The sequence below is a fragment of the Mauremys mutica genome, chromosome 24, assembly GCF_020497125.1.
Source record: "Mauremys mutica isolate MM-2020 ecotype Southern chromosome 24, ASM2049712v1, whole genome shotgun sequence".
Lineage (NCBI taxonomy): Eukaryota > Metazoa > Chordata > Testudines > Geoemydidae > Mauremys > Mauremys mutica.
The window spans coordinates 4,682,682-4,710,191 of NC_059095.1; the positions used below are offsets into that span (position 1 = coordinate 4,682,682).

Consider the following 27,510-nt stretch of genomic DNA (forward strand, 5'->3'; position numbering starts at 1 on the left):
TAGGCTAGATGGATCTTTGGTCTGTCCCAGTATGGCCGTTCTTATGTAACTACCGCCCTTCCGCCCCTTTGAAAATACCAGCCCAGGAGACTTGCCCAAGTGGCAGAGTTGGGAGTGAAAAAAAAAAAACCACCTCGCAACAATGAAGCATCCCAGTTCGAGAGCACCGTTCAGCAAAGGCTCTACAAGCACCGCACGAACCATTAGGCGAGAATTATCCCCTTATCCACAGATGGGGAAACTGAGGCACAGAGCGGGAACAATTTAAATACTAGACCTGGCAGAGCACTCAAAGATGTGCCAGAGGGAACAACGTTGCCTTTTTTGATCCAACAGGCCTTTCTAAGCGTTACGAGGTCACCCGGTAGGTCAGCGGCAGAACTGGGACTAGAACCGAGGAGTCCCGAGTCCCAGCTCCTTGCTCCAACCACTAGGCGCCACTCCTCTCCCAGAGCTGGGAACAGAGCCCAGGAATCCTGGCTCCCAGGCCCCGTTCTACGCCCTGGATCCCACCACCTCTGGCAGTCTAAGGAAAGCTCAAATTCTAGCACCCTTCCTACCAGCAGGAAGGAGAAGCTGGGCTAGGGGGCAGGAACCGAGACGGCTTAGGGCAGCGACAGTGGCCAGAGACGGCTGCTGAACTGCCATGCAGCCGGAGGCCGTACACCGAGGACTCCCCCTGTCTGGCCAGCAGGAGCGATCCCGCCCCAGCGCCGAATGCTCACTGGCTGCCTCACTCCTGAGTTCCTCCGAGCTCCCCACGCCGTTCAGTCCCTATCCCTCAAATAATTATTTGCCCCTCCCCCTCCTGGAGTACAGGCCAGAAAGCTTCATTCCCAGGCATGGCCCCAAAACCGGCACAAAACTCCCCAATTCTCAAGCAGTAGCGTGTTTGTTTTGTCGCCATGGAAACAGCAGGGGGCTGGGAGAGGAAACGTACCCCCTCCCATACACACACCCTTCTTCCTTCCTATACTCAAGGATAACTAGAGCACGGTGTGTTTGGGGGTGGGGGTGATGGCTGGGAGAGGAGAGCCATTTTGTACAGGCCCTTCCAGCTCCCAGCACTCCCCGTCTTCCCGGTGACCCACACGCAGCGCACCCAGTTTGATCCCCAGTCCTGGCTGTACCAGCCCCCCTGGAATTTCCACTTAAGTCCCCCAAAATGCCACCGTCCCCTGCCTCCAAGAGGCAGGCAGACAGGAGACCGCACAGCAATGGGGAAGCCTGGACCCACAGCTTGGCCTCAGCAGAGCAGGGAACAGGCTGTTAAGACCCCCTCCTCCCCCAGGCTGGATCCCACTTCAAAACAGCCTCCGGGGGGCGCTACAGCCAGTGCTCACCCACACAGGAGAAGGCCCCACAGTGGGTGAGCCCAAAAAGGCCGGGCGAGAGGCCCCACAGAGCACGGGGCAGCTCTGTTTCCAGGGAGGAAGGGGTGGGCAGTGACGCTGCCTGGGTGCTCTCCCTGCGAAGGGAGAGATTGTGCCATTGGCAGAGGTAGCTTTGGGCATTTTAAGGGGGGGGCTCCCCCCTTACTGAGCGGAACAGAAGCCACTGGCTGCTTCCCACCCACTCCTCTCCGTCAGGAGCGCAAGCTCTGAGCGCTGGGGCGAGCGCGCGCCAGAGAGCGAGCGCCCCACTTGGTTTAGCAGCAAGTGGGAGGATGAACAATTGCACATTTATAGACATGGGCTTCAGCGCTGGAGAAAGAGGAAAAAAGGATCCCACTCAATAATAAACTTGGCCGTGAAAGCGGCTCTCTCCCCCCACAGCGCCGGGGGAGGGGAGGGAGCTTGCGGCACCAGGTGGGGTGACGAGGGACAGAGAGGGGATTACAGTTCTACAGCCTGGCAGAGAGGGAAGTAGAACCGATGAGGCCCCGAGCTGGGATCAGAACCACACGGGCCGTGAACGGACAAGGATGGTCACTGGGTATCCATGGGGGGGGGGGGTGGGAGGGGGAGAGAACATACAGAACTGAGACACAGAAAATATGGGTTCCCAGGTTCCTTCATTACAAGGAGGGGAATCAGTTTTTCCTGGTCTCTGTGCCTCGGTTTCCCCCCCAATCTGTGAAGCAGGGGTAGCACTCTTCCAGCTCTCGGGGGCGGGGGGGGGGCTGGGAGGAGAAGGCTGGACATACCGGTGAAGGGCTCCAATACTGGAGCGCTGGGGCCTTGCAAGAGCCTAGAGGCTCCAGAGAGTTAATATTCCTTATTTGTGTTGGGGTCTGGCCTAGAGGCCCCAATCCCATGGCTCTCCCGGACCCACGGCACATCCAGTCGAAAAATCACTTATCCCAAAACCTAGACCCAAAGCGCACACATGCCCAGACTTCTGAGGGAGGGGGGTCCCCAGGTGTGATCCCTCCCACTTGGCCCTCCAGCTGTTCTCTGTTGCAGGGTCCTGATCCCAACTCGGCCAAGAACCAGGGTGCATGGGGCAGGGAGATTGCTATGCATGTGAGCCCCATGGCAGATGGGGAAGGGGGCCTGAAATCAGCTCCCCTCAGCTAAAGCCACGCCAACCCTCTCCCCTGCAGCCACAGCTGAACCACCCCCTCCCCACTGGTGGCAGCTCTTGCCAGAGCCCTCCCACCAGAGCTCCCCTCAGTGCTCCCCCCCCCTCCCCAACACCCCCACCGCCGAGACCCTCTCCAAATGCGATTGATGCCTCAGGCCCCCTTGCAGCCCATGACTGCATCAGTGGGCGGAAAGGCATGCACGGCACGCACAGCCCAGAGAGCAAAGCCCTGTTAGCGAGCCTTAAATATTTAGGATCCCCTCCAGGGGGAAAGGGGATGGGGGACGGGGGAAAAAAAAAAATCCCTGCAGAAATACTAGCACTGTTTGTCTGGAGTGCGAGCCGGCGGGGCGCTGCGGATAGCCGGCTAAACACAAGCAACAGTGTTGGTCTGTGCGCCTGCCCTCCCCCCTCCCCCCTTCCCTCCGTGAGAGCTCTCTCAGCTACTTCCCCTGCAGCCGAGAGCCAGTCTGGGCCAGATCCGTCCCCACACAGCAGCGCTACTGTTCCCAGGAGCTCGGGACAGCTGGGTATGTGGCCAGGGGTCACTGGGGCTTGGGTGATTGCTCAGAGAGAAATGGAGAACTGCGCTCCCCCCCCCCAGCCAGCCCCTACCTGCGGATATGCCAGCTGCAAACATGTCTGAGCCAGTTTCTAGCACAGGGCAGAAGGGGTTTGCAGGGTGAAGGCATCTATTAAACCCCCCAGGTGGAGGAGGTGGAGCATCTCTCCCCTCTCTCACACCCATGCCAGATCCTGCTGGGGCTGAGCAGGCTCTGGAGAAGCCCAGTTCATAGAATCTCATAGTTGGAAGGGACCTCAGGAGGTATCTAGTCCAACCCGCTGCTCAAAGCAGGACCAATCCCCAGGCAGATTTTTGCCCCAATCCCTAAATGGCCCCCTCAAGGATTGAACTCACAACGCTGGGTTTAGCAGGCCCATGCTCAAACCACGGAGCTCTCTCTCCCCCATAAAGGGAGGATCCTAGGCCATGATGCAGCTATCATGCTTTAAAGCCCATTTCAGACTGCCTTAAGGACCTCGCCCATCCTGGAGAAGTCACCACGGTGGGAGCGGGACAAAACGAGTGACTACATGTTAAATCTGCCTTATCCCCCCCTCCCCTAACCCCATGTCGGTCAAACACTGTTTCCCCTTGTGGTGTAGACGGGACCACTGTCCCTCAGTTGCATGCAGACCCAACCGGATGCCAGTGTGAACAGGTCCTTGGAAGCCAGCTCAGCCTCAGAGTAGGGCTGCCACTTCCGAGACAGAAAACCCAGCCAGCCCCCAAATATCCACCACCCCACTCCTTAGCCCTCCCTGCTGGCGAGCCCTGGGTCTGTCCCGCTTCCTGGGCACAGTGGTGCTGAGAGGAGCCGCCGGGGTTGGGAAGGCTGAGGGCCGGGCGCGCAGAACGGGACCCGGCCATGCCCCCAGTCACGTGACGGGCAAAGCCGCAGCAAGATGGCTGGGTGGCCATGCAGCATGCAGGCACCGTGAGCCCCAAACGAGAGAGAATCCAGCCCATTCTATCTTTCCACCCGCAATGGCAGTGCAAAAGCAGCTTGGGGGGAGGGAGGGGGAAAGAGACTAGGCAGCCCTGAGTCCTTCAACAGCAGCCATGTTTCAAGATGGCTGCCCTGGCCTAGTTCCCATCCCATCGGGCCTTGCTCAGGTCCCTGGGAACACTCGCACGCGACTTTCGGGCCCCAGCAAGCTCTTGTTTGCATTGGCTGAGAGGCGAAGACTTAGTGGGCGGGAGGGAAAGGGGGGGGGGGGCAAAGAATCACATTTGAACTGCACAACACCACGCAGCCCCCGCCCAGGCCTTCAGAAACGCGAGTGACTCCAGTTTCAGTTCTTTTCTCTAAGCAAATCGTTGCAGAGAAGGAACCTCGGGGCGGCCAGGAGTCCCGGCTCCCTTCCTGCTTTGAGCGGTGCAGGTGTACGAAGACGAGCGACTGCTTGGGGGGGGACGAGGGGGGGAAAGAGATGCTACCTTCCACGCCTGAGCGAGTGCGTCTCAGACACACCCTATCCGCCGAGCCCCTCCTCCTCCACCCAGCACCCCGTCCTGCCCCAGTTTCAAACCCCTGCTGGGTGCTGGGAAGAGGAGAGGGGGCTGTTCCAACAGCCCCCCAACACAGATCATCTCCAGCTGAGAACCAGCCATTTCCTGCTCTAACTATTCATGAGGCTTTGCAATTGAGGGGGTTAAGGGGGTCCCAGGGTCAATCGCTTACAAAAGCATCCTCAACCCCTGGATAATGATGGAGGATGAATTACACGGGGAGTTAGGTCCCCTCCCCCCACAATCACACGCAGAGTTTAAGCAACACAGATGGGGGGGGGGGGGGAAGAGGCTGGAAGCAAAGTGGGTAATGCTATTTCAAAACAAAAATCAGTGAAAGGCGCATGCCCCCCCTCGCCCCCCCCAACCCTAGGAACGGGGTGGGGGGAAGCCGGAGTCGGCTTCCTGCAGGGCGCAGGCACATTTCCAGCCCCTGGAGCAGGCCTTTGTTGTTGCCTCTATTCCACCCCCCCCCCCTTTCTTCTCCTCCTCTCTCTCCCTCCTCCTCAGTTCCTTTTCTGTAGCTCCCACCTCCCTATGCGGGAGCCAACTGAACAAACAGAGCGGGGAAGCTTGGGTGGATGGAATGCAGCCCCCCCCCCCCGGCTCTGGGGGGGTCGAGCCCAGCGAGGGGGGCTTGAAAGGACTTAGAGAGGCTTGGGGGGGGAGAGGAAGCAGCACTGCTCTGAGCGGAGGAGGGGAGCTTACCCAGAGAGGGGGAAAATGAGAACCTAGGAAGGGCTGGAGCCGGAGGCTGGGGTTCGCTAGGCAGCTGGCAGCGGTGACCTTGGCAAGGCAGGGTGGAGGGGAAAGGAAAGGAGAATGGAGAGAGGTGGAGGGAGATCATTTGAGGACGCCCCGGTCCCCACAAGCAGAGAGACACCCCGAATCCCTCCTCAGCCCCAGGGCAAGCAGCAGCCAGCATCTGGGCGGCTCGGAAGCTGGTTGGTTGCCACGTCTCGTTTCTCTCTCCCCTGCCAAGAGACGCTTCCCTACGAGGGAGGGCAGCTGCCCGTCTCACATGCCAGTGACGTCCCCGGGCACAAGAATCCTGCTAAGCCCTGTTCCGCAGCTCCGGCGTCATGAAAGGAAGAACAAGGAGGGGGCGGGAAGGAAAGAAATTAACTTTCTGGGGATGGGAGGGGGTGGCGCAGGGCCCAAAGCTCAAGGTGAATAAAGAGCTGCTCCCTGCAGATAAGTGGAGGCCTCCTACACACATACCCCAGCCGAGCCCTGCCATGGGAACGGGCGGGCGGGGTGGAGACAGGGCCCTGCCTTACCAACAGCATACACTGCCTCTTACCGACGCTCTGCCCTTGGAGGGACCTCAGAGCCCTTGGCTGGCAGCGCCTGGGTTTAGCTGCAGGAGCTGCCCCACCCCCACCTGTGTGTGATGTCTGGAAACAGTCCCACACCAGGGGAAACTGAGGCACAGAGAGGGCGAGCCACTTGGCCATCAGCGAAGCTGGGAATGGCACCCAGGAGTCCTGACTCCCAGTCCCCTGCTCTAACCACTGGATCCTGTTCCACTCCCAGAGCTGGGGATAGAACCCAGGAGTCCTGACTCCCAACCCTGTGCTCCGACCGCTAGACCCCACTGCCTCCCCCAGGCCTGCACACAGGTGCCTGAACAGACTGTACCAATGGCTGGTCTGTGTCACCTCTGCAGAAGCTCATGAGCCTTGCAGCTGCCAAACTGGATCAGGGCTGGGAGCACACGTCTGACTTCTAGAATCCTGCATAACCTAGGGCAGGTCCCAGCTCGGGAAGTGGCGATGGCAAATTGAAAGTCCTCTCCAGGCAGATGTCTGGCTGGAGTCCACCTAGGAGCACCCCAAAGCTTGGCACCCGGACAGAGGGCTCTGCCCCCAGCTGGGAAAGGGCTCAGGGCGAGGGGTGGGAAGTATATTTTCAAGTCTGCCAGGAAGAGAAAGCAGGATTGTTTCGTGTTGACCCCACACACAAACCCTCCCCCCCAGCTTCTATTTCTGCAGAATGTCCCCAGCCTACAGCTTCCTCAGGGCCAGGCCAAAAATGCCAAACCAGAGGCCAAGTGCTTTCTTCCCCACCCCTCCCCAACCAGCCTCCCTGGCTCTGAATGGGGCCCTTTGTCTCGCCCTGGATTTAGACAGCAAGTGGAGAAGGGGGGGGGCGTGCGTGTGTGGCTGCATTGTAGCCGGAAAAAGAGGCAGAGCAGCAGGGGACAGACAGGAGAGATAGGAAGGAAAGAAGGAAGGGGGAGGAGATGCTGGCCCGCTGAATGAGATCAGAAGGGATCAAATCTTTCTGCACCAGGAATTGCTGGGTGTGTGTGCGCGCGCAGAGTCACCCCCATTCCAGGAGACCTCCAAAACCCATGCACGCACCCCCCCAGACCAAGCTACCCATTGGTGTAAAGCCACCAGTTCGAATGGAGTCACTCCGCCAGCTCAGAACGTGGTTCAACGACCACATAGAAGATAAACAGCCCGACAACTCAGAGAAGCGTTCAGCCAGCAGCCACAAACGGGGGGAGGGGGGCAGCGCTTGGGTCCCCCAGTTTAAACACCTGAGTAAGTGGGGCAAAAGTTTCCCAAAGGAATTAAGTGCCCCCAGTATGTGGAACAGTCCTGAATGTCACCAACTGTGCCAAAGAGTGTCGGAGACCTACAATGGGACACACACACACACACGTGTTTCTCCAGAACCATGCCACCAAGCCTCAAGGTCACACCTATGAACGCCAACTTATATTGTTCACAGCTGACCTGATCAGCCTTAGGACCCCTCCCCCCTTAACAGGTGCTGTAAACACACACACGTGCGCAGCCTCTGCCCCTAAAAGCTTACACAATCCTTAGCCAAGATTCTCACAAGTAACTAGCGATTTTTGGGGTGTCCTTCCGACTGGAGACACCTAGTGGCTAGGACACAACAGGGGGCCTCAGGAGACCTGGGTTCTGTTCCTCTGCCCCGGCCCTGCTGGGTAACCTTGGGCACAACTCCGTGCCTCAGTTTCGCCCCCCCCCCCCATCTGTGAAAGGTCAGGGGGGAGATCATAAAACTGACATCCTTTGTAAGGCGCTCTGAGATCTATGGATGAAAAGTGCTGGGCAGTATAGTAGAGGGGCCTGATTTGCAAAGGGTACTTTTTGACGATCAGATCATGTTGGGCTCCCAAAATTCACCAGTGAAAATCTTCACTCTTGATTTTAAGTCTTAGGTTTTAATTTTAAATTTATCTTTAATGCCAGGACAAGTTTCCCCCTCCCCCTCGAGTCCAATTCACCGAACAGGAAGTGAAATTGACAGTCTTCTTCCAGTGATATAATTTGGCAGCTTTTAGAACCCAGTTTGAGTAATCAGCCAACTACAGCCGGTGCCCATTGAATGGGTTAACACCAGCCATGTGGTTTTCCACATTAACTCAGTGCCTGCACACACCCCCTACTAGGGATGGAGGGGAAAGGTAAACACACAGATAAGAAACAGGTAATAGGTTTGCAAATTCCCCAGGGAACCACTGAGCGCCTTAATTGCACTGATGAGATGCAAATTGGGGGCAAAGAGATTAAAAGAGGGGAGAAACTTGCACATTAAATGCCTAGCCCCCAGCGTGCCCATTGGAGGGTGAGAGCATTGATACCGGGTCCCTCCAACGGAGCGATTATGCAGCACTCCAAATCGGTGTCTAGCCAGGAAAGCATAGGCACACCAGTACATTTTAACATGCAAATCCCAGGCAGAGGACCTACAGAGAATAGCACTGCAGAAGCAAAGCACTGATGCGCACTGTAAGAGTGTCAGGCCAGGGACCTTCCATTTCTATAGGGCCAGATCCTCACTGGTATTTTGGCCCCTAGCTCCCACTGAAATCAAGGAATTAGGAACCTAAACACCTTTGAGCATGTGGCCGATTGTGCCCAGCACACTATGCAAACAGAGCACCCCTATCACACCTGTCAGTTGGTTTAATTATTCTGCTGTCAGCCTTCTGCCGTCTGGGGTCCTGGGCCAAGAGGCTTTGGGGACAAGATGGCAAAGGGCCATTCATTAAAATAAAGAAATAGGCAAACAAAACGGGCTCACTTTACTCTGCAGCGTAAGGTGTAGTCTGAGCACAGGCAGCTCTCCAAGGAGAGTTAACCCCAGCACTTCTAGCGCAGGGTTTCACCCAGAACCAGGCCCAATCTCTGGCTTCTTTCGGGAAAGGGTAAATCATGGTACTTGGGAACCCAGAATTAACACATGGCTTTTCACCCTCCCCCTTCGCTCCCCCCACCCCCCGCCAGTTGGCTGGAAGCCCCATCAGGACAGTTACAGAACAAAGAGGCAGACGGAACCGGATATGCAGAGGAAGTGAATCGGAGCAAGCAAATCCCAGCTACAGACCCAGCCTCCTTCCTTCCCACCCCACCACCCACACTTCCTCTGTCATCAGCAGGGGCCCCGCAGCCCATCAAGGACCTGGAGACGAGGGAAGAGACGCACAAGCTCCCCCGGCCCTTTTCCTCTGAGCTCAGCACTGGCCTATCCCAGCTAAGATGATCAGCAGAACCAGCCTCCTGTCTCTGATGGCCTTTAACTTGCACTCGGCTGCGCCTCCATCTGCGCACACCACTGAAAAAAATATCAGCCAGCACTCTCAGCATCACCCGGGCCCAGTCCGGCCCAGTTGGCGTGGGCACATCACAGCGTCCCTAAGGACGAGGCCTGGGGCGAGCTGCAAAGCCGCAGCTCAGCCAACAGGGACAAGCAAACCCAGCCACAGCGCGAGGCCACAGGGCCACGTGAGGGGCGGTCACGGGGCAGGACTCACCACTGGGCTTGCACATCCTGATTTGGCTCTGGCACTGGACCACGGAGTGCAGGGGCTGCGAGGCCACGGCGGACGCGGACGTCAGCTTCTCTGAGGTAGTTTTGCTGGCGGGGTCCGGAGAGGGCGGGGGCGAGGAGGGGGCGCACTGCGTCTGACACCGCAGCTGCGTCAGGGACTGAGGCATGCCCTGGTAGTGCCGCGTGGCGCTCAGGAGGTCATTGAGGATCTGAAGGATGGTGCCGATGTCACGCCGGGGCCGCCCGCTGCTGTCCTGGCAGTTGGGGTGCAAAGTGCCTGCAGGGGAGAAGAGGTGGGGGGGGACACGTCATGCCATGCTGCCTGTAGAGGACGCTTAGGGGGCAGCAGCTGAGCCCAACCCTTGGCACACACTGTGCCACCCCTCAGGGGCTCCCCATAAGCATCTTTGTGACCAACTCATGGCCCCAGAACACAGTGCAGGGCCCTAGGTCGAGGAGTGGGGGGGTCGATGCACTGAATCTCCCAGGAAGGCTGGCAGCCAAAGCTGGCGTGAGCCCCCATCCCAGGCAGGATGCTGAGGTAGGAAGAGACCCATCAAACTCAGCTCTCATTGGCCACCAAAAGCTGCCCTCACCATGCCAACCAAACTGGGCCCTGGTCCAGCCCTGGCTCTCCCCTCCCCATTGTTCTGCACAAGCAGCGTGAAAAGAGACAGACTCCAATTCCCCAGCCACGCGCACCGGCGCTCGCCCATGGCATCACACCAGCACTGGTGAGAGGAGAGTTGGGCCCAGTGTCCCCTGGGCTCTCAACGTACCGGAGAAGGTCCCTGAGAAGACCCCAGGAGCGTGGTTAACGAAGCTCTCTATGACCGCGCCAGGTTTGCGCGATCGGCTTGTTGAGGCTGGGTTGCTGCCGGCAGAATTGTTACTCCGGGAGCTACAGTCCACCTGGCAAGCGGCAGGAAAGAGAGACACCTATTAGCCATTAGAAACAGACACCAATGAGCCAGAAGGCTCCTGCTAACCCGCAGCCACAGGGGCAGACCCCTAGCTTGATGGGTGGCTGAGAGAAAAAGTCCCATCTCCAAACTCCAAAGTTTCCCAGGGTTACAATCTTATTTCCTCGGCCAGCATAAGGCGTGAGGTTTCCCTCAGCCCTTTGGGACAAGGCAGTACCCACACCCACGCAGGGCGATCCCATAACCATCATTGTGCCTAGCTCTTAAGTAGTGCTTTTCACCCACAGATCTCAAAGCACTCGACAAAGGAGGGCAGTGTCATTATCCCCATTTTACCGATGGGGAAACGGAGGCACGGGGCAGTGAAGCAACTTGTTCACCCAGCAGGCCAGAGCCAGGAGCAGAACCCAGGTCTTCTGCATGCCAGTCCAGTGCTATATCAACTAGGGCATGCAGTCACAGGGCACTTCCAAAAGTAACACCTGAAATCAGCCAGGTTCCAAACCCGCCATCGGCCGAGGCCCGTTCACAGTGAAGAAAAGGATTTAGAGGGCATCTTCAATGCTACCATCTGCCTTACGTTTGGCCCTTGAGCCTCCAAGACCCATGAACCCATTCGGACCAAGAAACCCACTCTCTAGGAAGGGAGCATGGTCTAGTGGTTAGGGCATGAGAAGACCTGGGCTCTACTCCCAGCTCTGCTGCGAAACCTTGAGTGATTTGCTTTCCCCTGCCTGTGCCTCAGTTTACCCACCTGTGAAATGGGGATAATGTGGCTGCCTGCCTTTGGGAAGTACTTGGCAATGAAAGATGCCAGCCAAGGATTGTGATTAGTCTGATAAGCAATGATCCTATTTTGAGACCTGAGGGTTGCTGGCTATTTCCTTCCATGGCAGGCTGGGGTTTTCCTTGGATTATAAGCATTTTGCAGTCAACGCACAAGAGGCAGTACACAGACCAGCCTGGATAGCTTCTCTCTGAGGGAAACCCTCTCCCCCGCCACTGCCTGCCAAAATCTAGAGCAGGAGATCTTTGTCTTACGGTTTGCAATAAAAAAAACCATAAGAACACTATGCCTTTTTCTGGCACCATTTGCCTCAGGATCTCACAGCATTTGGAAAAAAAAAATGTAGCAAGGCCTCACAACATCCTAATTTTATAGATGGGGAAACTGAGGCATGAAGTGGGGACATGACCTGTCAGTGGCAGGAGTGGATATAGACAAGGCCTTGTTCTAACTGCTAGAAAACAGTCACCTTCCAGAGCCAGGAATAGAACCCAGGAGTCCTGAGGCCCAGCTCCCCGCTTTTCTCTCCCCACCTGAGCCACTTATTTTTTAAAGCCAGACTCACCTCTGAGCAGGAGGAGACGACGCTGCTGTTAACCGTTTGCGTGCTGGCCCCATGCGACCGGAACATCCCGGCTGTGACGGGGGCGGGGTGGGCGGCGTTACAGTACATGGGTGTGGCCTGGGCCGAGGGGGCGGGGCTGGGGGCAGGGCTCTGCTGGCAGGTGGGCACCACGGGGATGCGGGCGTAGTTGGAGCTGGTCCCTCCGTGCAGCGTCCGGCACTGGGGGGTGGGGCCGGCTGCTGCCCCGGGCTCCCCCCGGCTGGCGATGACATGCCGATGCTGGAGCTGCCCCCCACTCTGCTGAGCTGCCAGCTGGAGCTGCACGAACATCATGTGGTCGCCGACCCGCAGGGCCAGCGTCAGGGGGGACCTTCCTGACAGGAAGTCATTGACCTGAGAAGAGGAGGAGAAGAGTCAGGGTCCCAGTCTCGATCGCGGTGCAGCAGCTGCAGCAGCACTTGGGCCAGGTCGGGGCACTGGCAGAGTCCAGGTGCCAGGAACGGGCCTGGACAGCTCAGGGCTGGTTTGACTTTGCCAAGCGGCGCAGCCTTCTCCCCACTGCCCAGCTATGAGCTTCCGGCCCCCCGACCTAATGAGGGAACAGGAGTCCCCCTGGAGGGGGGCACCCGTGGGCTCCCCACAAGCTGACCCCAAGCAGACGGATCACAGGACTTGGGGAAGGGGGCGCGATTTGAAAGGTTACTTTGATCATTTAGGGGTGAGGAGCTGGATGTGCGCTTCTGGGGTAGGTACTTGGCCCGGAAGCCATATCTATCTCACCCCCCACCCACCCACCCACGAGCTCTCTCTTCTCCCAGCCCACGTACAGAGGGGCCGTGCTCCCTGCGGCAGGCCGACGGGCCTGGAAGAAGCCCGCTGCCATCCCAGAGACACATGGGCATCAGCACCCGGAGAGCTCCCACGACTGCTGACTGAGCAGAAGCAGGAAAGGGGGTGCGTGCCAGGAGCCCAGCAGGGTGGGGGCAGATGCCTGGGGTGGGGCACACCGGGGCTAAAACGGAGAAGCCTGGCCTTTTAGAAGAGGGACCCCCTTGCTCCTTGGGAGTCCCTAGCTGCCAGCTCCTCCCAGATCCCCGGAACCCCAGCAGGACGACGGGGATCCTGACGGGTTAAAGCTCAGGGCCCGCATGACTCGCCTGCCACGTCTTGTCCCCACGTGACCCATGGTGCCAGGGGAGCAAACTGACAGAGGCGGCTTTTACAAAAAAACAGGAGGGTCGCCACCCAACCCTGGTGATAAACCTGCCCGCACAGCCGCTCCCCGCAGTGCGCAGGAGGAGATTAACCAGAGCTGGGCGTGGGGGAGGCCCCCCCCCGCCCCCAAGCAGGACAAGGTCCAGCGGCAGGGGCTGGAATCCACCCTCTGACACACTCTTTATGGCTGTGACTGCAGACGCCTTCTGCCCACCCCCACCCCAATGACACATACACCCCTTTTCATTGGCACAGCTGCTCATTTGCATTTCCCTATAGCCTGAAAGAGGCTTCTCTTCCCCAGCTAGTCTAGCATCTGCCAAGCCTGCTGCACCTGAGACGGTGGCAGGGGACGGAGACCCAGCAGACAGTCACACAGGATGCCAAGAAAAGTCACCTGACTCCCTCTTTTCCAAGGAGGGAACAGCCATTGCTAGGGAGTCACCCACATTTTCCCTGCTCCTCGCCCCATCTGGATCAATAGCAGCCCTCCTAGGTGCTGTAACATGACTCAGCCGGCATGTTCAGGGCTCCCACTACAAAGCACTGCTATGTAAGGGTCAGAGGGGCTAAGTGCACTTCTTTCTTGGCTAGGACTTGAGGCCAGTTCCTCAGCAGACTACTTGCCCTGCTCAAGAACTGGGTAAACTCTCACTCACCCGCAAAACAAAGGCAGATAACGTGTCTGATCTTTAAAAGGGGAAAGGAAACGTTTGGGTCTCCCATCCCACAGAGACTCTGATGTGAGACACCCAGGGCTGGACTTTCTTCCAGAGACGCTCAGCACCCACAAGCCCAACCAACGTCAACGTGAGCTGCCAGGACCCAACACCCATGGCAGAGGTATCAACTCCAGGGGCCCAGATACAGAAACCCCGACAATTCAGTTAGATCCTTGGGTCCCAAGGCTGCTCTGGAGCCAAATCCCTGCCCAGTGACACAGTCCAGGGGGAAGCAGCCACAGAAGGATTGCGAAGAACCACCCACTGAACTATCTGCAAGAGTCCTGGAGAAATGGTTGGGATTTCAGAGCATCCTGGGGGATGCTGGGAAGAGGGGAATTCCCCCAACAGCTGGAGATCTCCAGCGGGACCTTTAACCAGGAAGGCTGAGCCCAGGGGGAAAACCCACTGTGGATTTCACGCTCAGGAATTTTGCTCCATCCAGTGCTCAGCACAAAGATATGCCACCTTGCCCCAGCTCTGTCCGATCGCCCGCTAGCTGGGCTCTCATTAACTGGCAGGCTCACGAGCAGGACCAAGGGACTGGGGAAATCCAAGCTGTCCATGTATCAAACCGCGCCCCGTGCCCCACAGCACTTGGGTGTATGGGAACCCTCAACGAGGTCTGGCAGTTCAGGACGGGTGCCCCTCATCTGCCACCTCCAGGGTTTGAGCTGGGGGGGAGAGGGAAACACACATCTGCTGAATCCTCCCACGATTAGCCAAGGGGAGGGCACGGCCGGAGAAATTAATCTCCCTAGTCGCTGATCAGATCCCACGGATTCGGGTGATCAGGAAGGGGAGGAAAGAGACAGAGGGAGGCTGGGGGGGTGTCACTGAGTACGTCACCGCAGAGCCCCCATTTACAACCCCGAGTCGACAGCGAGTTTTGAGTCGAGCAAGCGCCTTGGGGGGCCATTGCGGTGGCATGAGAAGGGAGGCTGGCCATCCTGGCCCAGCTGGGCAGGGAGTCCCTCCCGCCCCCCAGGGGTAAAGTCGCTTCACCGACAGGATCTGTGCTGAAGGGGGCTCTCCCGAAGCCCCCACAGCCCAGCCAGCTCACACGCTCTGCCCACCCAGCAGCTGTCACCCACGAGCCGTTAGTCACCCTTCCGCAGCTCCCCCTACACGCACCCCTGACCTTTCTGCAGCCAAGCCCACCGGCGCTGTATGTCACTCACTGAGGGCGACCACAGAGCGCCTTCGACGGGAGCCCCCACCCAACCCTGTATCACACGCTACGCGAGGACGGGGGAAGAGACTCACGCCCCCATCCCCGCCCATGTAGACCCCACAACAGAGGTTACCATGGCCCAAGGCAGCTGCCATCGTAGCCACCAGGAACCCACCCTGAGCCAAGGGAGCGTGGGTGCCCGGGCCACCTGCAGCTCAGACAGGCAGGGAAACCACAGAGGGGGCAGGGAGGGGGGCAGCTCCTGCGATACCCACAGCTCCGCTGCCTGGCTCTAGAAGTGAAGGGACAGGGGGAGCCCTGGCCTCAGAGCCTTCCCTGGGCATGGGGGCACTTCCGCTCCCCCCCCCGGAGCGGAGCCACCAAGTCACGCAGAGCAAGGCAGGGTGAAGCAGCCCCCCAGCCAGGGGTGTGTGGGGCCCGGGACAGGAAGGCGACTGGAGGACAGTGAGGGGGCAGGCGAGGACACATGCACCCCCAGTGCGGTGCTCCGGGGGCAGGCGAGCCCCTCTGCAGCGGGACTCAGGCAGCGAGTGCAAAGGCCACTGCGAGGCAGAAAACCTCAACGCCCCCCACCCAACACCTACAATGGGGGGAGGGGGAGAGGAGTCAGTCACACTCCCCCCGCCCCCCCAAAACCCACAGGCTCAGAGAGTGGCAGGTGATGGAGCAGCTGGGAGGGGCGAAGAGCAGGGAACTCCTAAAAGAAGCACAGGATGCCCAAATCATAGGGGGCGGGGGCGGGACGGGAGGGAACACAGCCTGCTGGAAAAACCCCTCCCCATGCCCCCCCTCCCCAACAGCTGCCCCCTCCCCCCATTACTCATTCTAGGAGGTGCCTGGCAGCGTAAATCACCCACCATCTGCTCTAGGGAAAGGCGGGGGGGGGAGAATATTAAAGGCCCAGCTCGAGGGGCTGGCTCAGTGCTGCCCCAGGGCCCCCCAGCCCACACTCCTCCCCCTCCCCCGCTGCCACTTAGCATTCCACCCGCCAGGCGGGCCGGCTTTAACCCTCGCCAGGCTGTGTGTGTGTGTGTGGGGGGGCTATTCCTCCAGCCTCCTCTCCAGCTCGCCCCTTTGTCCCAGCTCTCAGAAGCAGGGGACCCCAGCTACCTCTGACCCTTCCTGCCAGCAAACTGCAGCTGATTTCTCTACCAGACCACCCCATGAGCTCCCTTAGGGTTCTGGGGATGTACGGCCATGCCTCTGCCTCCTTCCCCCCCCCCGCCGCGATGAGTCCAGCCGTCAGGGGGGACAGGGCAGACACACACACAGCAATCCTGGTTGTGGGGAGGAGGCCAGGCTGTGCTGATGTTTAGTCACACCCCCCCTAGTGGGAAGGACACCCCATTAGGGATCGGTCACGGGGGCACCCCGCCCACCCCTAGCACAGAGGGAGGGGTGGCTTTTCAATCGGCAGCAGCTCAACACTGGGTGAGGGACCGGGCCGGATCAGCCCCGCTGCTTCTTGGCTGAGGAGGGTCCTGGGAAGGGAGGGGAGGATTCGTGAACAAACACTCGCTCCCCGCCTTTGCTTGGCAAAGATAAATATTTGTCTAAGCCGGGTGGCGCTGGGCTGTACGCGCCTGAGATGCAGACAGATCCTCCTGCCCTCAGCCTGCCAAACGGGGTGCAATCCAGGCACCCCCACAGAACGGAAGGGAGGCCTCTGGTCTCAGGCCAAGCTTCCAAGGGGCGGCTATGCACCCAGCCACCCCTGCTGTCTGCAGCTACCTCCATGCCCAGCACCAGTCTCCTCTGGCCGGGGTAGCGCCACCCCCACCCCTAGCTTGTCCAGCAGCAGGGACTCCCCCTGCACCAGCTTTTCCCCGGCCTCAGCAATAGCTTCGGTATCATACCAGGATCCCACCCTCCCCCCCGGGTCCAAGAGAGACGCTGAGTTCTGAGAAGCCGTGGGAAAAGCAGCTTAAAAATAACAGCGAACCCCCGAGCACGTCAGATGGAGGCCGCAGAGGAAAAGGTGGGCGTGAAAGATGCTGCAACTTCGGCCATCGAGGTTACAGCTGGGGGGAGGGAAGACTCCTCCGTCCTGGTGACGGCCCAGGGAGGAGATGTGTGCGCCCACCTACCCTGCACAGAGCCCTGGATTTGGGGGGTGGGGGGGAGGAGAGGAAGAGGGGAAGGATCCCCAACCTAATCCCAGCCTCTGTGGCTCTCATGTCCCTCTGCGTGCCTCAGTTTCTCCATCTGCAAAGGAGTGGAGGGAAAACTCAGTGCGCCCCAACACGGGGGGAGAGGGGGGGCTGGTCTCCCCACTCCACATACACCCGATAAACCCACAGCCCCAGCGAGCGCCTCATGCACACTCCCAGAGACAGGGGCCAGCTAAGCCCTTTCCTAACAGCAGCGTCCCCTCGTATGCCCGCCAGTCACGATTCCCCTCCCTCCAGCCACAAAAGATTCCCCTGAATCAAAGGCCCAGCAGTCACGACTCCCAGCCCACCCCCCCCTTCCCATGGAGCATCCAGCCATTCAAACACACGGCGCTCGCCCCCGCCAGCCGAACAAAGGGTCTCCAGTGCGGGGAGCATCGCTGCCCAGGAGAGAGGCACCTCGAGAGGGCTCTGAACTAACCAAGCTCTGGGGCACCCCAGAATCCCCTCCACCCCCCTTCTCATCTCAGTGGAGGCTGCTCCCTTGTTCTCCAGGAGCGGGGAGGGGAAAGCCTCACAGATGGGAGATTAACATACAGAGAAAAGCCTGGCTCCCCAGATGGCAGGGGGCTCAGAGAGCCTCCCCCCCCACACACACAGCTTCCTCGCTCACCCCTAAAGGCACTGCTGGCTGGCCTCCTCCCTTCCCCACGACCTACAGACGCTCTGCTGATCGTCCTTTACCAGCTCAGGTGCAAAGGAAGCAGGTGGAGGGGAGCAGCCAATGCCTACTCACCCCCCGGGGGGCTTCCACCAGACAAAATACTGACCATTTCCAGCATGCACAGGGTGGGCCAGACTTTGGGGCTAAATCAGAGGGACTCAGAAGGTGGGGTCCCTTTCCCCCTCCCCCAAGCTGAGAGCAGTTTTGGCCCTGCTCTCTCATCAGGGATCTGAAAGCCGTTTACGACCATGATCTTGTGATACCTCATGAGCATCCCATTCCAGGTACTGTCCCCATCGCACGGGGGAGGAAGCCAAGGTGCAGAGAGAGGGCAGGACTCCCCTGTGAGTCAGTGGCAGATAATCCAGATGTGCCAACTCCCGTCCACACACACACACTCACTTACCTCCCTCCCCAAGACAAGGATAGAACCCAGGAGTCCTGTCGCCCAGTCGGCCCCCTGCCATGCTCTAACCACTAGATCCCACTCCCTCCCCAAGCTGAGGAGGCAACCCAGGAGTCCTGGCTCCCCAGTGTCCTTCCCCCAGCCATTAAACAATCCTGCCTCCCTCTTAAACCAGTCACACACACACACACACCCCACACACACTCAGCGACAGTCCCCAAGTCTCTCTAGACTCCTCCAGGTCCCCTTGACGTCAGCAGCCACCCAAGGCTCCCTCTCCTTCCTGGCAGAGAGCCTGACTCACACCTTCCTCCTTGCGCACCCCTTCCTGACCCTTGGCTGTTATTAGCCAAGGAAACTGGAGAGCCCGGAGTGAGCGTGAGCTCACCGCCTGTTGGCTCCCAGCAGCACTAAAAATAATCCCTTCCTCTCCGAGCGCAGGGCCAGGAGTCGGGGGGCTGTTATCCAGCCCTCGGCATCACACACACGCCAGCCAGTTCTTGCAAACACCAAGGAGGGGGGAGCAGGTTTAAGAGAGGTAGCACCGAGATTAGCAGGGAACAGCTCCAGATTCCAACATCTCCCCCCCGCCCCCCGCACAGGAGACACCCCATCCCCTCGCCCCCAGCCCTGCGAGGAAGGGAGTGGAGCCAGCCAGCCATTTCACTAGCCCTGCACCAAAACCAATAGCCTCCCACAGCACCCCCTCTCAGTGCCACCCCCTCCCACAGCCCAGCCCTATAGCCTGCCTCCCCTTTCCATTCAATAACACCGGCCCAAATCCTGAACCCCGATGGGGGCCATCGAGCTAAACCAGCCACTCCCCCACCCCCCTTCCTCCGAGTGCTCCCCCTTGCGAACGCCGGCACACCGGTCCCTCCCGGGCTCGCTAGTTACTGAACCAACCAATCCCCGCCGCCAAATGAACGCCCCCTCCGGGTACCCCCACCTTCCGAACAGGGGCAGGGTGGGGTGGCTCCCCTCCCCACCACATTCCTTCAGCCCTTCCCCCCCACCAGAAAGCAGGATGCTCCAACATAAACACACCCCGCCCAGCCAGCCCGCTCCAACGCCCACAGAAGGGATGGAAAAGCTCCCACTGAGTTCACTGGCCATTGGAGCAAAGCCACTCTCCCCTCCCTGTGCAGCCAGCGCCCTTGTTATCACCTCATGGATGGGGCAACATCCGCCCCCCCCCACTCCCGCCTGCAGGTAGGAGAGGCATGTCCGCACCCAGGACGGGAATGGTTGTGCTAGGTCCCAGGGGATCCTGCCAGTTTCCCCCAGGGGTTCTGCTGTCCTAGATCCTTTGGGAGGCGAGGGAGGGGCACGGGAGAAGAACCAGCAGCAGGGACCCCGCAGGCTGTTGCCAAGTCCGGGGAGGGAAAATCTAATTTACTGTCTCCGAATCCAGCCCCGGAGATACAGGGAGCGCGTCCCTGCTGATTCCCAGAAATGCGGATGACTCACAGAACGCTGCATTCCCTCCTCTCCAAGCGCCTGCCCTGATGTAACCTTGGCTTTCCCCCCCACCACCCGCCCGCCCAGCAGGGGATGAGAACAGGGTGGGTGCCAGTGGATGGATGGATGGCTCAGCAGGGAGGCGCCCTGACACCAGCGCAACAGGAGACTGGTACCGGCCCGGGCTGGGAGGGGGCAGGAAATCAGAGCCCTCCCCCCTGTTATTGACAAGACTGTCCTCTGCCCTGGTTACTCAAGAGAATACAGCACCCTCCGCAGGGCAGAGCCTCCTTCCCACAGGGAAGGGCCCAGCGCCCCACAAAACACAGGCCTGATGCTATGGGTCAGCCCAGGTCAGCCCCAGAGGAGAGAGGCTGATCCAAACCAAGGGGAAGCGGAGGGGGGAAGGAAACAAGCCTCTGCCCTCCCCCAGAATAGGCTTAACAACCTTCTCTCCAGCTGCACACAGCTGCAGCCGGCAGCTGGAGCCCTGACACCGGCTCCCGCACTCCACCAGGGCCACTGCTGCTGAGGGATTTTCCATCCAGGGCAAAAAAAAAAAAAAAAAGGGGGGGGGGAGGGGAGGGAGGGTGAAGTACCAAAACACAAAAAACTTCCACCATTGAGAAATAACATTCCTCCCGCCTCAGCCACCGAGTGACCTCAGAAACGGAGCCAGGCCTTGGATCCGCGCCGCTAGGAGGGCCTGCTCGGCCTTCCAATGGCAGCGCAGATCCGTACCCTCTCTGGCAAGGTCTGGGATGGTGCCTAGCACCCCAGAGACACCAGTACCCTCTTCCCCAGTAGCGGCAGCCAGGCTCAGCTACGCTGGGGAAGGTTGCATGCATGGCTGAGGCTGCTGGCCAAGGAGCAATACCCCTCCACCCCCCGGCAGCTCTGCTGAGCAGGTGGGCAGTCCCCCTAGGAAAGGGGCACCATCCGACCCCTTGAATGTGGCAATGAGCTTTGGCAGGAAGTTAACCAGGACATCAGCCACGCCACGGGAATCCAGCCCCCAGCTTGGGGTAAGCGCCACGCCTCCTGCCTGGTAGTCATTTCCTTAAGGTATGAGGGGAAGGCTTAGATGGCGTTTTCTCCCCCCCCCCCCAGAGGAAGTCAGAGCACAGCAGATCTCCCTGCTATTATCAGAGAGCCCTACGCAGAACCAAGGCAAGAAGCATGAATGAGAGGCGTGGTTTCCTGTCCCCCGCCCCCAGGTGCTGGCTGTTCCTCTGTGCTCAGCAAAGGCTTCCTGAGGCAGAGATCCTGTCAACAAACCCATGGAGGGGTGCGGGGGGGGGGGGTCACCACTTCCCTACCTTGGCTTCCCACTCATTTTACTGCAGTAGGGAACAGAGACTAGTGGCATGGGAGGCCTTTTCCAGCTCTAGCTTCAGTGACAGAGGAAGGGGTGGGGGATGCAGCTTCGCCTGGGGACCTACACTCTGCATCCAAGGCGCCTGAGACACAGACTGACCCAGGAGAACCTACACCTCTGCAATTCAGCACCTCTAAGGAGCCACCTTCTAACCCCCTCGCCCTGCACTTCTGGCAGCCTGCTACCGACACGCCACAAAGGAGGAATAAACCCTTTCGCTGCAAGGCCTGGAATGCACCGATTCCATCCTGCAGACACAAGCGTGGTAATCAAAGCCAGCCCTGCTCCGGGCAGGTCGGCCAGCTCCCTCCCGCTTTCCTTAAAGCAGCCACCACTCCCCCATTACCATGTTGGCTGGGTGATCACACAAGTTTTCAAGATGAGACAACGCGCTACGCACACACCACGCAGGAGGACCCCACCCCAGCCTCTGTGCCGGCTTTGCCCCTGCCCACCCTCCCGGGGCATGAGACAGCAAGCCCCGGCCAGGAATCTTAGCCCGACCCAGGAGGATTCCTGCCCTCTGCCCCTCCCAGGCCTAGAAAGAGGCATTGTGCAGGGAGATTCCTACCCAGGCTGCAACCAGAACAGCAGCTCGTCACAGGGAGCGTCTCACGCCCTGTGTGCACGGCCCCCACCCTGAAAGGAGGGACGGGGGACAATTCCGAGACCATCCCCGAGGCAGGTGAGGGGTGGGGAAGGGCTCAACTGATCAGACACCAAACCAAGGTGAGGAACTGGGACCCGACGCCAGCTCGCCTTCTGCCAGAACACGCCGCTGAGCCGCCAGCGTTTCACCAATGCCCCATGCCAACCCAGAAAAGCACTCGGGCCCAAAAGCCACGTAGGAGACGGGCCTCCGGCCCTTTGCCAGAACCCTGCAGCTGTTCGCCGTTGTGAGCCTGGCTAGAGTCACAGGGAAGCCACGTCCGAGCGCAGGGGGATGGGGTGCTGTGTTGCCCCCAGGGGGGTGGGGGAACGCCCCAACCCCAGAAGCACCCAGCTGGCTTTGCAGCCGCTCAGCAAGCAGCGCATTAAACGGGCCAGGCGTACAGAGTCAAGGTCGTCCGCAGGGGGGCCAAGAGCATCCAGGTGGCAAAGGCCATTCCTCGCTCCAAGGTGACTTCGGGGAGAGCGACGCTGCACAGTGCGCGGAGGCGCCTGGGGGCTCTGCCACCCTTCCAGGTGCCCTGTCCTAGAAAAGCACCAGCCCCCCAGCAGCAGAGTCCTGGCAGGCAGGTCTGCAAGGAAGCACTGCAGCCAGCCTCACATGTTTTTCCCACCCACTCAGCTCCAGAGGAGAGCAGTTAAAAGGTACCAAGCAGGGCTGGGCATTAGCATGTGTTTGCACGGTGCTTGGGGGAGGGGAAGTGGCCCCCAGCACTACACCGGTGGCTCAGAATTAAATCAGGGACTTAAAAAAAAGTCTTTCAAAAATAAACTCAAGTGCTAGCTGGTGAGGAAGGAGAGAGAATTTTTTTTTTTTTTAAAGACCAAAAACAAAGAAGCAGGAGCCTGCTCAACTTTAAAGCCAGAGGGAGGTGAAGAGGTGAATTCCACACCCAGCTGCACTCTGCCGTTTCCTTCCCTCCCCACCTCCCCTCAGACACACATCAGAGGGTCACCCAGCAATGGGAGGGTTTCCTTGAAGCACAAGCCAGGGGTAGCGGGGGGAAAAAACAAACCACCCTCCCCCCTTTGTCTGATTAGCAACCTTTGGGAGCGCAGGCAGCCAGACAACAAGTAACTTCACAGTTATCCTAACCCAGAGCCACCCCCCTGCCCCCTCCCCAGCCATAAACTCAAGACCATGGTGCAGACATTCGAAAGCTGCTGCATCTGGTTTCCGAGAACGGCGGCTCAGGCCCTGGGAGAAGAGCCCTCACCTCCCTTGTGATCTGAAGGTGCAAACCTCCAACACAAAGCTGTGTCCTGGTAGGATCCGTATATACACGCCCTCCCCCCCCCACCCCGCCCGATTCTCCAAACACAATAGCAAGAGGCATTCTTCCCTCAAGCAGTAAAAGCAACTGTTAGGGTAGGAATCCTGCTTTTGTCTTGAAATTGGGGGGGGGGAATGGGGAAATCGGTCCCAAAATACACCCGCTGTGTCGAGAATGGGGACCCCACATCGTACCTTGAGGTCAGGACCTTGACAGAGGCAGCACTGACCTGCTGGGTGACCTTGGCCTAGACCCTTCACCTTCCTTTGCCTCAGTTTTCCCTTCCTACTCTATTTAGACCAGTGGCTCTCAACCGATTTAGCACTGTGGGCCACACATGCAGCTGTGTGTGTGGTATGTGGGCCTCATCCGCACAATATATATACGACCCGTACGGCCCTGAGGATGTCACATGGGCCGCAGCGGTGCGCTGGTGGGACTGCAGGTTGAGAACCACTGATTTACACTGAACTCTTCAGGGCAGGGTCTCTCTCTGCCTAGGGGTGTGTGCAGTGCCAGGCACAGCGGGGCCCTGATTTGGGTCAAGGCCTTTAGGCAGTACGGTAACAAATGATCATCAAATCCCTTCACCACTGACACAGGCCTCTAGGTTTCTCTTTTGCGGAGATCTCTAGCCTTCAGCACATACAGGAAGCTGTAGGGGTGGGGGGGAGGAGGAGGGAGGAGGTCAGATACAAGCCCCCTGCAGAGAAATCTTTGTCCATGTCAATGCACCAATATTTCTGCTTCTCACCTGAGTTTCAGTTAAGCTTTCCAGAGCCTGCATCACTGACTGTTCTGGTCTGGATGCCTGAGACTGAAAGAAAAAATAAAAAAGGGGGTGTGTGCTTGTGTGGCTGGGGGGTGGGTGGGTGGATTGCATGTCACTTTCACTATTTATACACCGAGCTACAGAGCAACCAATGAAATATTCAACTTGCTGCCGTTCCCAGCGCCAACCTCCCCCTCCCCCACCACCAAAGGTTGTGTTGGAGGAAGTGGCATCGGTTCTGCTGAGCCAGATCCCATTCTAGCCCTTTAATAATAGATGGGGGGGGTGGCGGGGGGAAATAATAAAAGCCATTTACCATCAAGCCAGCTTCCACTGTGGGGACAAGCGTCAGTTTGCTTCCTTCCACGACCCCCAGATCCTGCAGCTTTCCCGAACTGAGCCGACTGCCGAAGGGAAAAGACGTGGAGAGAGAAGGACATCAGACCTCCCTGGTATTAAATCAGTAACGTGCACATCCAGCAAAGAGGGACGGTTAAAGGAAGGGAGCCTGGTTTGCTTTAGAACCCAACCCGGGTACCCTCCTGAGCTCCCTCATGGCTCCCCTCACTCTGAACTGCCTCTTAGGCCAGGGGGATGCAGGATCAGCGGTGGGGGGTTAATTTACGTTTAGCACAATGCCCCCCTCCCCGGTTACCTTTACCCTCTGAATCTCATGCCAGCCCCTTCCCGCTCAATGCACAATTGTGTCTGTCGGTCTCTCCCCCCCTCCAGTTTATTATGTAAACTTCCTATCAGAGGGGCAGGAGGCAGGGAAGGATACTGCAGTAATCAGTCACGCAGCCATTGCCACTAACCCGTGCAGCGTGTGTGCAGTGGACTGGGAGACAAGAGCAGGCACTAGCTTTTGTGTCTAACAAAACCTTCCCCATAGGACAGGCAGGATTCAGATGACTGGGGGGTGGGGGCAGGGAGAGGAGGACATTTTGACCAGTTTGGGGGGGAGGGTAGTGTTGGGGGGGGGGAATGGACACCTGCCCCCTTTTTTCTCTCCAAACACTGTAATCATAGATGCAAAGATCTCTCCCCACCCCCAGCCACCCCCCTCAATTAGACACCTAATTCACTCAACCCCCCTGCTCAAGGAGGGAGAGCAAACGCTCCCTCATTTTAGTCTCTGAGGTTCCTTTCTCTATTTTCGCTGCTGTGGGGGGGGGGGCGCCTTGAAGGGAAAGGGGTGTCAAAAGTATCCCACAGAAAGCCCCCCCCCCTTTCTGCACCTTAAGCCTTGAACAGTCTGGGATCTGCAGCAAACCTGGCTCCTGCTAAACAAAGGACTGTCCCAGCTCCCGGCCCTGCCGCGCCAGAATACAACTCTCAAAGAGCCCCCCCTCCCCAGTCCCCTCGGCTGCATTTGGGTTTTGGAAAGGGGGCGGGCGGGGACGGGGGGCGGCGTGCCGAGAAAAGGCCGCCTCTGGATCCCACCTCGGTTCAACCTTTAGAACAAAGGGCGCCCCGCGCCGCGCACTTCCTAGTGACTCAGTGCAACACGGCGCCCGAGTGGGGTGCAGCCAGGACGGGGCCCCGCGCACACGCTGCCAGGGGAAAGTTTTGTGGGATCAAAGCCTACGGAGAGGCTCCGTGTTAGGTCCAGGGTCCATATCCCAGCAGCGTCCCCGGGACCCCGGCTCAGCCCAGGCGTGCTAGGGGAGCCGACTGGTGGGAGGGACTGGAACCCATCCCGCCTGGTGCGGGAGGTTGAGAAACGGGGCCCCACACACGGGGGGACCCCCGGGAGCCGGGGCTTTGTAACGGAGGCGAAGAATGAAACCCCGCTACCGGCCACTTGGGTTCCTTTAAAGCGCCAAGGGACTGGGGGGGAGAGAGATCCTTGCTCGCCCCCCCATTGGTGAGCCCCTGAGTTGGGTCCCTTCTGGGGTAGTTTATCCGCGGGGGGGCTGCTAGACCTACCTTTCTTTATGTAAGAGAGCCAGCCTCTCCTTAGGCACTTTGAGCCTCTGTGACAGTCTCCGCTTCAGTCCTTCCACCGTCTCTTCCACGGGGACGGAGAGCTCATAACGGGTCCCGGTGGTGGTGTTGATGTACAGATTCATGGAGGGCTCGTTCGGGACGGCCTCGCAGGCTGGGGCACCCCGGCTGCAGCTCCTGGCGCTGGGCTGCTGGTCCATTCGGTGACCTGGGGGGGCGGGCAGGGAGCAGCGGTTGGTGTGGCAGGGGGAACCAAGGTGGGAGGTGGACAAAAAAAAAAAGGAAGTGGAAGGGAACAAAGGAGCGACCAGAGCGCCCGGTTCGGCTGCGCGCACAGATACACACACACACGTACACGCACACACCAGCCGGGGTGGGATCGCCTTCCCGAGTCCTCCCTCGCTCCGATTTAATATCCAAGGGTCACTCCGGATCCGGGGGGTCCTTCCAGGTCTTCCTCGCGCGGGGTTCTAAAGGGGACTTGGTGGGGGAGGGGAGGGGACCAGCTCTCCCTGAAGAACAAGGGAGTTTTTGCCCCGATTTAACCTCCCTTTAAAAACAGTAATAATAATAATAAAACCCCACGAGTCACTCTCCCATCGGGGATTTCCCTTCCCCTTCCTCGGATGCCTCCTGAGGACGCGGATCTCGCCGGGAGATGCTGCTCCTCGCAGGGAGGGCTCGTGTATGAGAGGAAGGGGGGGGGGTGCAGAGGGAGAAGTGGGGGGGGGGGAGAAAAGCTTTTTCGTTCCTGATTCCCCCCCTTGGCGCTGAACCCGGCAGCCGCCGCTCCGAGCTCCGCCGGTGTCGCGGTGTGAAAGTAACACACACACGGTACCCACACACACACACACAAAAAGTTATAATGTATCAACGTTCTATCGGGGGGGCGGAGCTAATTTCCCCCCTCATTCACTTCTTACTCCTTTCGCGCAGCCGCCAGCCAACCCGGCCTCTCCGAACGTTGAGACAGGCAACCCGGGGCCAATCGCAGCCGGCCCGGCGCTCCCCCACGTGGAAGCCTGACTCCTCCCTCCCGTTCAGAGCTCTCCGCCTCCACCCCCCACTGCCCCTCCTACGCCTTTGCCCAGCAGATCCTGACCCACTGGACACGGGAGGGTTGCCTGGTGCCTGGCTAGATTCCTCCCCACCCACACACTTGCAAAGCCAGCCCCCCACTCCTTTTTTTTTAAGCCATTCATAATATATTAGCCTCACAACAAAGGGCTCCGCAGAACCACCTCAGCTCAGCTGCTCCCTGGGCTTGGGGAAAGGAGGGTGAGGGGAGATTTACACGCGTGCTCAGAGGCCAGGTCTGGGGGCTGGTCTCCATCCCGGCGTGGGACGAGACCAAAAAACACGACACAGCGGTTGCACATTGCAGCTTCTTCCCTGTTTCTGCTGCTGCACGCAAGTCGGGAGCCGCGCACGGGAAAGACAATGAATGACCCGAGCCTGCGCAGCAAAGCCATTGTTCTAAGGAGCGGGGAGGGTATTTACATTTCTTAAGATGGAAGGAAACCCTTTGCCTAGCGCCGCCCCCCCGGGGATAAATTGGAGGAAGGTGGTCGCTTCAAAACACGCCAAGGATGTAGCTTATTCTAAACAATGGCCGGCGGCGGGGGGGGGGGGTAAAAATCCCCACTTTGGGGGAGAGGATTCCCCTCGTCCTCCAACCGGACGGTTCTATCCCCTCGAGGCGAACCCAGGAAAGTGGAAGCACTTTGCAACGGCTTTCGCATAATCCGGAGTGAGCCGAGGTCACGGAGCGAACAGCAAGTTAAAAGAGACAGACAGGCAGGCAGGCAGACATTCCCCCCCCCCTCCCCCCATACACACATTGACTCGCAGGAGGGGAGGGGGGGTCTATGGGGAAATATCCAGCTATTACAAAATGCGGATGAGGACTGAGCAAACCCCAGACTCGGATGCAATCTCCTTGGGCA

General features: G+C 59.0%; 1 protein-coding gene across 6 annotated transcripts in view; it reads right to left on the bottom strand.

Annotated features, from left to right (window-relative positions):
- Positions 1-27,510, bottom strand: part of MIDN (midnolin) — a 34,075-nt gene that overhangs the window by 3,866 nt on the left and 2,699 nt on the right. For 4 of the 6 annotated variants that reach the window (XM_044998422.1, XM_044998417.1, XM_044998416.1 and 1 more), the window contains exons 2-7: positions 25,547-25,772; positions 23,934-24,021; positions 23,600-23,662; positions 11,691-12,083; positions 10,195-10,327; positions 9,399-9,692 (exon numbers count right to left, since the gene is read on the bottom strand). In XM_044998422.1, the coding sequence (XP_044854357.1) occupies positions 9,399-9,692; positions 10,195-10,327; positions 11,691-12,083; positions 23,600-23,662; positions 23,934-24,021; positions 25,547-25,764 (1,189 nt within the window). In that variant the 5' untranslated portion in view covers positions 25,765-25,772. Of the gene's footprint in view, positions 1-9,398; positions 9,693-10,194; positions 10,328-11,690; positions 12,084-23,599; positions 23,663-23,933; positions 24,022-25,546; positions 25,773-25,919; positions 26,564-27,510 lie in introns of those variants that run through there. The other 2 variants (XM_044998419.1, XM_044998418.1) reach the window with 2 other exon arrangements.